This window comes from Passer montanus, unplaced genomic scaffold (assembly GCF_014805655.1).
Source record: "Passer montanus isolate IOZ18808 unplaced genomic scaffold, ASM1480565v1 scaffold16, whole genome shotgun sequence".
In the NCBI taxonomy this organism is placed as follows: Eukaryota; Metazoa; Chordata; class Aves; order Passeriformes; family Passeridae; genus Passer; species Passer montanus.
This window is the reverse complement of record NW_024363160.1, coordinates 8,298,559-8,310,841: the sequence shown is the minus strand read 5'-3', so window position 1 is coordinate 8,310,841 and position 12,283 is coordinate 8,298,559. Positions and strand designations below refer to the sequence as shown.

General features: G+C 33.1%; 1 protein-coding gene across 6 annotated transcripts in view; it reads right to left on the bottom strand.

Moving 5' to 3' along the window:
- The window catches only part of ASPH (aspartate beta-hydroxylase), a 114,834-nt gene that overhangs the window by 73,209 nt on the left and 29,342 nt on the right, over positions 1–12,283 (bottom strand). For all 6 annotated transcript variants that reach the window (XM_039702986.1, XM_039702987.1, XM_039702989.1 and 3 more), the window contains 2 exons: positions 1,581–1,667; positions 11–85 (listed from right to left, as the gene is read on the bottom strand). In XM_039702986.1, coding sequence (XP_039558920.1) covers positions 11–85; positions 1,581–1,667 — 162 coding nt within the window. The remainder of the gene's footprint in view (positions 1–10; positions 86–1,580; positions 1,668–12,283) is intronic.

The window sequence follows — 12,283 nt, the reverse complement described above, 5'->3', positions numbered from 1 at the left end:
AATGCATTACCAGGATGGGAATGGAGAGCTTCACGAAGAACAGATTGAATTTCCTCTTCCAATTCTATGTCAGCAGTCTTGTGTTCTAAAAGGATTATAAATTGCAGTGAAGGTGAGCAGAAAAGGCAAAATCTAAACATTAACTCAAGGCTTGCAGCTTTTAGTATGATCAATAATGTTCTTAATCCCTTTCACAAAGTTCCCTAGAGACTGACCTGGTGAACCTCTGCAACTCACACAATTGGAAAAACAATTTTGTCTTGCTTATTCTCCAATTTAGAAAGTATGCAACTATCACATCAGATTTGTCCATCTGAAGATGAATTGGAAGAATTTATCTACACTGCATTTTTTGCACATATATTTTTCCTGTGGTAATAAGAACTTCAGGTATTATAACTATTCAAACCAAGAACTCTCTTCTAAGGAATTAATTTACTAACACTTTTATCCATTATCTTCCTACAATTTAGGCAGCAGCACTAGGAAGTCATATTTGACAACAAAATGTGAGTTGCAGAAGTAGGGTTCTGTCAACTTCATAAACAGGGAAAACAGACACATTACAATATCAAGGTCTTGTTCTGCTATGAATTGCCAGGAAAAATCAAACTGGTTTCATGGACAAGTGATTGCCATCCAACACACCAACCCAGGACATAACAGGAATTTGTATGAAGTATTGTCTTCATATAAATATCCTGAAATTAACATTGAGAAAACCCTACAATTACACATCTGACAGAAAAGCTCTAAACCAGGTAACAGCTGCATTTTCAAATAAGGATCCAAAATGGCACCAGTTACGAAAAATGGTCCCACAAAAACAAAAGCCACACACACAGAAAAAAAACCTCCCAACCAGGAAGCCATATCTTGATATATTTTCTAATTGATATCCTAAGAAAAGTAATGCAAGTCTTTTGAAACAAAATCTATATTCCATAGATTCCACTGGACATATGCTCTGGATTTGTATGTTTATGTATTAGGTTCCCGTAGACATCACACAGGATAAGCCTCTTCAATAACCAGGAAAAAACATGTACTCTCTGAATAACACTAATCCAAATCACATATGTGAAATGTGATATGTAAAAGATTTTTTTAATATCTCTTAATTCTAATCCATTCTACTAATAGTATAGGGCTTTAAAAATGTTTACTGTTTTTTTAATAGTAGGAACTTCATTTATTGTATTTATTATATACTAGTAATTTTAGCAGAACAGTGAGTACTTTATTATCTTATTAAGTTGGTTGTTGAGAGGGTTTTGTTTCTTTTTTAGGGTGAAGAATATGCTGTTATTCTGGTTGGATATACAGTTGGAAATCAATCTAAACCACAACCACACATCATCAGAAGGTTATTCTGATGTGCTACACCTACAATGGTCACCATGACATTTTACAATTTTCATGGTCAGCGATTTATAGGAAGTTGCAAACAATGATTCCGGTTAGACAAACTTCAGTAGATAAGCAACACAAAATCTATAAAAGAGTCTGCATGTTAATGACACAGAATTATAGTTCAAATAATGTCTTTTGTTTCACCTATGATTCACAAAAGGTCTTACCTGATTCGACATATGACTTTTCAGCAGGCTGGACAGTCTCCTCAGATTCTGGTGTGGGCTGTGCTGGGACAGATCTTTCTTTAAGGCCTGCATTTTTCAGTTATAAAGTTAACTTTATGCCCTTTTTGAACTGATTCAGTTATAAAATAAGAAAGTTCTTTCAATTAAATTAACTGATGTTACACTCTCCAAAAATGCATTCACACCATCACAATTACAGGGCTGACATAATATACAGTGATATATAAAAAGACTAAAGCATATGCAGATAGTAAACAAAGATGTTTGGAGGACAAACATACAATACGGAGATAAAAAGGGACAGAAATTTAAGCACTTAATTTTATTTCAAAGTAACTGAACTAATGACTATGGTATTCTCAACATCTATTCAGTATCCAGTAAAAAAACAGGCAGCAAATTTTTCTCTCTGTTTTCAATTAGGGCAAAAAGTGTGCCCTAATTGATCAATTTTATAGGTCCTGTGAAGAACTAATTTGAACTTTACAAAAAGCTGCAGAGAGTAAGAATTACTTCAAATTCATCTGTTACATCTTAGAAGACATGATTAAGATTAGTTTGTTTTGACAATTAAATGACTATAGAAAAAGTACGACTGATGGAATTTTGCCACTAAGATCGTGACTATCTATACCACAGTCTCTTTCTAGATCAAAACACCAGGAAAAGAAAGCAATCAATAACTGTAATGATCAACACCATCATCATGGCAGGAGACAAAGACACAGCTGTGATAGATCATGTCACATCTCAAGACACCACATGGTCAAGAACATGTTGGTATTAGACTAATTCTCCTCTCAACTCTCCTTTAGGAGGGTTCAAGAAAAACTGATACAAGAGGTTCAGACTGGGCATAAGAAAAAACTCACACACCCACAATCCCCCACCTCTACGAGGGCAGTGAAATCAGTGGAAAAGACTGCACAGAGAGGCCATACATTCCCATCCTTGGAGGTTTGAAAGAACACACTGGGAAATGGCCAGAGCAACCTGGTCATTCCTCTGAAATGACCCTGTTTTGAGCAGGATGTTGGAACAAGGACCTCCCCTAAAGTCCCTTCCAAATGGAATTTGCTGATAATCCTACATCCAAGGTCAATTCAGGTAAGATTCCCTTCTCAACAAACACCACTGCCCAAAGCAAACTAGTTTTTCAACAGCTGTATACATGGAAATCTATAGAAAAGATAAAATATCAGAAAGCAAAGGCTAAACTATAATGAACACTCCTGTAGTACCAGCAATCTTGTAAAAGCAACCCTTGAGTGGATAAATATTATATTTCATGTAAGTACAATTTAAAAAATAGTAATTACCACATTTCTATTGGAGTCAAACATCTCAATGCAAATTGGACTAGTATGTCTCAAACCAAATTTGCATAGAGAGATATCATTTTATGCATTATGAGAAAAATGTATTTATTTCAAGTAATGGTTACAGGATAACAGAATTAAGTCTATCTTATAATATTATTTAGTATTATTTAAATATATTATTTTATATTATATTTATATTATTATTTAAATTTCAATTATTTGAAGATAGGTAGGTAGGCTGTATCCAAAAGTAGTGTAACTAAGAGTCCACCACTTTGGAGTCAAAATAAGAAGCTAACGAAAAATGCGAAATGTACACTTAGTTTTTGGCCAATTTTCTTCTGTCAGTAACAAAACACCCAATTAGAATATTAAAAAATATTATTAAGACACTAATCTTTTCCTGAAGGACTACTAATGGCTACAAGAGTAAGAAGTTACTTCCTTCTACAACCATCTTAGGATGGAGAGAGAACCAGCAACTCATATTAACCACCCTCACACTTCAGGATCCATGAGCATGGAAACAGCCACCTTGCTCTCACAAACACAGTTCAGTTACTTTACACATAAACTGCTTTAAAGAAGCCTTCTTATCCTCAATAACCAACCCCATATTCAGATCCAGACAACCGCATACTCTGCTTCATGAACAATTAATAATTCAAAGCATTTCAAAAGACAGCCAATACTCCACACCAACAAGCACTATGGGTACTTAACAGGAAAGAAGGAACTAACAAGAGTGTGTCTTTGTTTCACGTGCACATTTCTCAACCTTCAAGTTTTTATACGTCCATTGTGCTAAACACTCATTTCTATTCAATCTTGTCAAGTATGAAGTATACCAAATAATTTACTTTTTGTAAGGTATTATTTTCTCTCTTCTGTTTATTAAAATTGCATTTAGCTTTTACTTGTCTGGCGCATTTTTTGAGTTTATGTGGTGACTTGTTGCATTAAGTTTAATGACAATAACACTTCATAGAGATATACAACAACACAACAGATCTCTGGGGCAAAAAGTACTTTATTTTGTGGCTGTCTGTATAGCCTGAAGTGCTGCTCAAATAAAATTTTCTTTGGAAAGGAAAAAAATAAAACAACCCAACCTTTCCAGAACCCCATAAACTTTGGGTCATAGATACAATATGTTAATCAGAACAGCAATTCATTTGAAATTTCACTCCCACACAGTTAAAAGTTCTGGCACATTACAGGAGAAAATAACAAGTGATGTGCACTATACCATTGTGGCACCATCCTTGAGAAGTGTGATTTGAATGCTCCTCTGGTCAAATATGCATTTAAACACTTACCAGAGCAAAGCTGAAAAAGTATATCTATCATCACCAAAACCTAACAGAGAATGTTCATTATGGAAGTGCATTTATTAGATTTCATTCTCTCATATTTTTTGCTAGGCACTGTAATGTTCACAAGACACACCTCTTCCCTCCCTCTTCATGAATTTATAAATATTTAGAATGTACTTCAGAGCAGATCATCTCTGTTAATTATCACAGCCAGAATCTTAAGATACTGTACTGTTTTCTACAGCTTTAATTTGAACTATTTTTCACAACTGTTTGAATATTTAATTTTCTCTAAAAAAAAAAAAAAAAGTCTTTAACCTTATTATCACATCTTATAACTCTAGGGATCAAAGGATGATGCAGACATATGTATGGAACGGCTGAGTGTATAACAACTGTTATACACAAAATTTTAGCAAAACCACAAACAGAATTAACCTTCAAGACTTCAATCTTAAAATACCATCCACATGCACAGATATACTCATTCTCAATTTCATTCCTTAGTTTTGTTTTCTTGAAACCAATGCTGAGGTACATCAAGAATCAATCTTAAACTTCCATTATAAGTTTTGCTCTGAATCCTGTGCAATTGTATTGTGCAATTCCATAAAATATATTTGCTTTCAAATTTATTTGGAAAATATTCATCTCTAGATAATCTTGACAGCAACCATAGAGTCAATAATATTCTGAAATCTCTCTATTATCTCTGCAGAAATGTTTTTGCAACTTCATTTATTCTAATGAGACTGTTGGATAAATCCTTCCTTGATGCTGAAAATACAGAAGCTGTAAGAACAAACTAACACAAGATTCTGCTTATAGAAGCATCATGCACATTAAAGTGTTGAAGAAGATAATAGCAAAATATCTAAGCTGTTATCTAAACAAGTTTAACCAGAATAGAGGAGTACTATCATATCACATCTTAAATGCAACTGGAATAGAACAATACTTATCAATGATGAAATAGATGGCCTAATTTTCATCAGTATTCATTGTCAAAAGGTTTGCAAACTTGGAAAAAAAATCAAGACACAGTTAAATAAAAAGTGATAATGAATCAAGATTTCCAACACAAATATAAAGAAATAAAAGAATTAAGTAAATAGGGAATGGAAGAAAAGCAGAAACATATTGTCATGGGATCAAAAGACAAAAATAGTAGCAGGAACATTTTGATTGAATATACCCTGAGGTCTCACGAAAAAGTGCAACTCTCAGGTTGGTTTGACTATTTGTGTACAAAATAGTTTTCTCAGGGAAAAAAAAAAAACAAACCAAACCAAACCAAACCAAAACAAAACAAAAAACCAAAAAAAAAACCAAACCAAAAAACCCCAAAACCTCCCCCCCGCAAAAAAAAACCACAAACCCAAAGCAAAAAAAAAATCCCCAGTTTCCTTAGGCTGCAAAAAAAAACCACAAACCCAAAGCAAAAAAAAATCCCCAGTTTCCTTAGGGAAAGAATTTGGCAGAGAATAAGTTACATTTATTAGGTTAATAATGGACACTACAGTCCATTAATGCTCCTCTTGGTTGTTTCTGTGAAATAGAAATATTTTATGAGTTTTCACTATATGTGTCCAGGTAAGCCTGTTAATATTGCTTTTAAACTTGCATTTGATATAGAACATTAGACTTTCATCTCCACATCAAGCAAATAAAGTAAACAAGGAAAGAAAAAAAAAAAAACACAAAACCCCAAACCATTTAGAGTAGACTTGAAGTAATTGGCATCCATTTGGCATTTGAATGTTTTCAATACACATTGGTAGCCAGGCACATTAACATATGTACATATTTGAGTTTCAAAGCAGACAAGTAAACAAGGAAAGAAAAAAAAATCACAAAACCCCAAACCCATATTTAGAGTAGACTTGAAGTAATTGGCATCCATTTGGCATTTGAATGTTTTCAATACACATTGGTAGCCAGGCACATTAACATATGTACATATTTGAGTTTCAAAGCAGACATTTCTGCTTTGTGTTTATAATACCAGTACACACTGAACAGTTTAAAAAAATATTATATATAGCCTTTGTTCACACTTATTTCCAGAAAACATTATTTTCTTATTGCTATATTTACCACATTCATATAAATATGTTGAATTTTACATTCTTGAAGTCTGTTCTTCATTAGCAGAACAGGAAGTCTTGTTTATTTCTTTTCTTTCTTGTCTTCCTTGGATTGGCTTTTAACTATCTTTTTTGTTTCTTTGTCTTTTCCCACCTGAACAGTGCCATCCTTTTCACTGGCTGATCTTTTTGTAGTCTCCTTGGATTTCATAGTTTTTTCTAGGCCTTTTTCCTTTCCTCTGTCTCTTTTAGCCTTGTCAGAATCTTTCTTTAATTTATTCATATCAACAGCTTTCTTGTCCTTTCGATCAGTAGCATCTTTTCCTTTCCTGGTTTTCTTTTTTTCTTCTTCATTTTCTTCCTTCTTGGATTCCTGTTTCTCCCTTAATTTCTTGAGTGATTCTTTAATAGCTTCTTTTACTTTTAAGTTTTTCATTTAAAAAAGAGGAAATGTTCAATAAGAGAACCATTCTTAGGCCAAAAAACATCTTATGAACAACCACATAAAAGCTTTGATCAAATTATTATTTAATGTTTGTTAGATTTAAACTTGTCTAGTTAATTCCTAAGCTTTAAGCAACTTAAACAAATTAGTTTTGACTTTTAGGAACATTTCACACCATGCAGCCAGCAAATAACCTTGGCTTAATACTGCAGCTGCATCCAAATGAAGTGTTAATCTAGAGAAAACCATGCCTCTATTATCTTACTGCTAACTTCTGCAGAATGCTAAAACCACTTTTTGCCTGTGAGCGTGAAAATCACAATAAATTTTGAACCTTTGACAACAGTGTAACAGTTATTACACAAATTTGTAATACAATGTTTTACTGATATTGCTACCTCATATTAAGCAAAGACTTAAAAAAGGTAACTGAAGAACGTATTGAGAAGTACAAGTAATAAGAAACAGTGATGTCCTGATGAATTAAATTAAGTCCAAAAAAGTTAGCTGGGTTAGACAAAACTCAGTGAAATCAAAGCACTAATTGTAAATTGGTTCTGACAACTTTGCTTTTCAGTTATCAGTAATATTTTTTTCTTTGTTTTACTTTTGTAGTTGTGTCACTTGCCTCTCCAATTCACATTTGGCTGTGACAGGGCATACAGATAATATGTCATAAGAACAATCAGAACAGAATCCTTGAAATTTATTTTCAAATGTGTCACTTGTGCTTCTCTACTTCAATTCACATTTGGCTGTGACAGGGCATATGTCATAAGAACAATCAGAACAGAATCCTTGAAATTTATTTTCAATATATTTAATGTTCAATATTTACTTCCATTTTGCCATAGTGTTGAAAATATGTCAGTACCAGTAGAATTCTCCAGAATAAGGATTTTTTAAGTCAATAAAATACAGAGATTTTTCCATTAAACCTGTATGCAATATTTGAATTTAATTTTGAAATTAATACTCCACATTATTAAGAAAGTGATAATGAGTTTTACATATAACAGCTCTATTTTTATTTAGACTTCTGAGAGAAACTACAGCCTGTTGAGGCCAAAAATCAGGTCAGCCTCTAGCTGCTGTGTAGCGTTTCTTTTACATATAAACAGCTCTATTTTTATTTAGACTTTTGAGAGAAACTGCAGCCTGTTGAGGCAAAAAAATCAGGTCAGCCTCTAGCTGCTGTGTAGCGTTTCTGTGAAGTGAACAATTCAATTACATAGCTCAGTCTAAAAGAAATTACATCATATTTCCTTCCAAATGGTTTTTGACATAAAACATTTGAAATACGCCATTTTTTTATTTTCATATGAAACACTGAAAAATAATCCAAAACTCATGAAAGAATTGTTAAGTGACAGTTACTACGTTCTTTGAAACATGCAGTTTGCAACCAAGTTATACCAAGCAAAATATGGAACAAATGCTAAAAATTTCAATGTGATGCAAGATGCTGAGAAAAGCCACACTGCAATGAGCAGCAAACTTCTTAGCAGATACACTTTTTTCCTCATGAAGGTTTGTATGGTGAATAGCATGCATTTTTCATATACAGCTAGGAAAAAACACCTTGCAGTCTATATGTGGTTAATGTAATATGGAGACTGTTTCCATAGCCTCATGCTGCCCAGCAATAACTGAGCAGATATAAAAAGCTACACACATGAAGTACACCTGTATCTTGGAGCTTGCTGAGGCTAATTAGCTTTTTTTTTTGTCTTCAACTCTATGACCTGTTCATACAGTAATGTAATTATAAATAAATACATGGCATAAATTGGTTGCAAGCTATCCCACGCTAAGCTTTCAGAAAATGTTGCAATCAATCCTGCAAATAATATTAAAGGTTAAATTATTGAACTTTGCCTAAATATCAATTCCCACAGGAAAAAAAAATAGATCAAACTATTAAAGTACAGCCTTAGAAGAACTAAGGCACTCAAGTCCAATTACAATATAGTAATGGTATCATGAATTCATGGAAGATAACATAGAGGATTTCATACGGAGCAAAATCTTACTTAAAAACATGCAGAATATTATGTTATCATAAACTACTTACAATTTAAACAAGACATCTGTTGTAAAAAAAATCCACACAAACGAAATATAATCTCTAGTTAGGAAAGCGCTCGCATTGCCACTGAATTTCAATCAGTAGTAAAAGAAAATACTGAGAAATTGCAAGAACAATAGTTTGCTGCACCATTAGAAAATATTTAGCCAACATAGCTAGCATTAGTAAACATTATAACCCACAGCTGATACTTGTAATGCACATGCATTTCATATATCATTATCTGCATAAAGTTCTGCATGAGAAAGAACATTAAAAATACCTTTGAGTTTAGTTTTTTTCTTGGCTACCCCTCCTGGCTCCTCACCTAATTAGTTGCAAAATGGAAATAGGTTATGAGCATATTTGTGATATTTAATAAACTTGACATTAAATTTTCCAACCTGTCATGTTATGTAAATAGTTTACTTTACATAGCACACTACAATGCTACGGAAAAAATACAAAATAATAACTCATTAAAAATAAAGCAACTTCAGTTGCAGGACCATCAGAAGTACTGATGTGAAAGACTAACTAACCAAAGAAAAGCATCACATTACCAGATGCTATTGGTGGAGCATCTGAGCTTGGAGATTGCTCAGCTCTCTCCAGACAACTGCTGCCACATAATTATACCAACACCCCCTCTGATTTATCTGCAAAGTATTTGCCAGTTCCCTCTCAAATGCACTAATTTATGTTTCTATAAAATTTTATAAATATCTTATAAACATGTTAACTCAAAAGGCCTTCAAGTACACAGGTATTGCAGAGCATATAAACTGTTTTCTTACAATAAATTACAACATATGTTTCTTTATCCAAAGGAAAAGAAATATTTTGGCAAAGGTATTGCTCAGGTCTGAAAAGCAGTTACCAGTTCATCAGGCTTAAAATACTTAACTGCATTACTTCAGACCCCTTAAGACTGTTAGTCTTTTACCATTGTAGCCAACAAACTGAGAGCAGTCAGTCTCTTGATTGTACTTTATAGCTAGTACCACAAGAGGCATGAAGGCAAAAGCCTTTCCAAATATACACATAATATTTAGCTTCATCTTTTTAATACCGTTAAAAGAGACTGGATTACCACTATCATGATGCTGCACATTAAGACTTAAATCCCACAAACAGCAATTTTAACCACAAAAATCATGTAAATTGCTATCTAAAAGCCAACTAGAAAGAAAAGCTGAAAAGATACAGCAACTAGGTATTTTTAAACTCATACCTAATCTTATTATACAAGAAGAGATATTCCCATGTCTCAACACTAGGCTTCTCATTCAGACATACAAAACACCTACACTGAACATCTGCACCATGAGCTTAGGTTTTCAGAAAACAGTATCTACCTAAACTGTGTCATATATCAACATTTAATCTGAAAAAACAAACAATACTCTGATAGTCTATACTAAAAAATGAAATCATAAAATTAAAGAATTTAAATGTAAAGTCATTGTAATCACCTTGCATCTAACTTTTATATTGTATATTTTCAAAATATCAAGTGTTGACATTATGGCCAAAATTGTTTTAAAAAAGGTTAATCAGTGAAAATACAGGCTTTAGATTAATTTCCTTACAAATTCATACCTGGGATATGAGTCTTTTCAAGCTCTTCCCTCATAGATTACCATCACTGCTGAAGTCCAGAGCACTAACTTGACTAAAATCATTATTCGGTCTTACTATTTTTACGCAGTGTATGGAAGAATAAGTTAACTTTTTTTTTTCATATAAAAGGAAAAATAGACTCCAACTTTCATTTACATCATCAATGAAAATATAAACAATAAAAGGTACACAGAAAAGTTGCACAAAAGCCATACTTAAATTTACAGCTCCTCCCCACTTTTCATATTAAAATTAAACATTACTGGATATTTTAAGATACTCTTAAAAGCATGTGTTGACAAAGAAAACGGTAAAATTTTACAAGTATCAGTATACACAAAAATTATCATAGAGATATTTCAACATATTTTAAAATAAACATATATTCACTGTGTTGAAAGATTACAAAATAGCTTGTTACTGATTACTGCTATTCCACTTGTTAACCATTCACACAAGTAGTAATTTTGTTTCAATCTGCTTTTATGCAATGAATAGCACTAAAGTTCTCAGCAAATTATCAATTCATGACATAACTATATAAATCACATAACCTTTAACATCTTAATAGACCTGTTCACAAGAGAAATATGTAAAATAATATATTTTAAAACACTGGTATTATGCAATAATCACAAGACCGAAATCCTGCTGCATCATGGTTCCCACCTGGACATGATCCCTACAAGGGGAAATCCCTACAGCACAGGGAAGTCTTACTTGTCTGCCCCAATTATGCTGAAGCAAGATGGGTGCAAACCTGGTTTTCCAAGATAGCAATGTCCAGGGCATGTGACAAGGCATGGCACCTAAGGGAATTCATCCAAGACTTAGGCTCTTACAGCATGGAGACACACAAACAAATGTCCAGAATTCTATAAAACATGTAGTTGAACTTGTGGACTCTTATTCTAAAGTCCAACACAAATGTCTTCACACTTGATTTGAGCTAGTTTTAAAGCTCCTTCTTTTTTTTCCATTTCATCCCACATTATAAATGTCCAATGCTGGCAGTGCAAGAAGAAAATACGTTATTTATAACATCAAATGTGAGTATAATGGAAGGTCAGAAATGGCTACTACTTGGAGTTAATTAAAAAGTTCAAAATTAACATAGGTGGACAAGTTTAAAATATTTTTTAAATAACTCCTTCAAATAGCCATTCTATAAATTAAATACTCCTCTCAAAGTGGTTATTTTCATACAGTGCTTAAAGGTGGTCAGCTTGGTATCTTAATTAACCTTTTGAAGCTCAGGAAGACTACAATGCATTCTTAATCTGCAACAAAGTCCAGCCATTCCCTCTATTTTTCCCCATAAAAACCTTCAAGAACATTATCCACAAACAACCCCCAAGTAAGACCAGAGATTTAGAACTTGAGCATCAGAAAAAATATATATAAATACTATTTTTATTTAGAAAGATAAGTATTGCAAAACAAAAATAATAGGCAAAAAGCTCTCCATTTTTGAGCAGTTTCCCAGATGTTGACAAAAAACATTCTCACATTGAGAAACCTGGCATGTGCAAATATATTTTATTCACTTAATAACCCTGAAAACTTTAATAGCCTTGCTAGACAAAAAGCTTTGCCATGTGAAAAATTTCCTCTAAGTCAATTTCTCCACAACCTCTACCTGCATAAACACTTTTAACCTGCAGCACCAGGAAATAAATGTAAGCTAATTAAGGTGGTTTATTCACTTAGATGTGAAAAAGGGAGAGGCTACTTTGCATTTACTGCAGAAAGCACATGGGCCAGGTTAGCACTAAACAGCTGACAGCACTTGCTACCCTTCTGTAATTAATGCAAACCCTG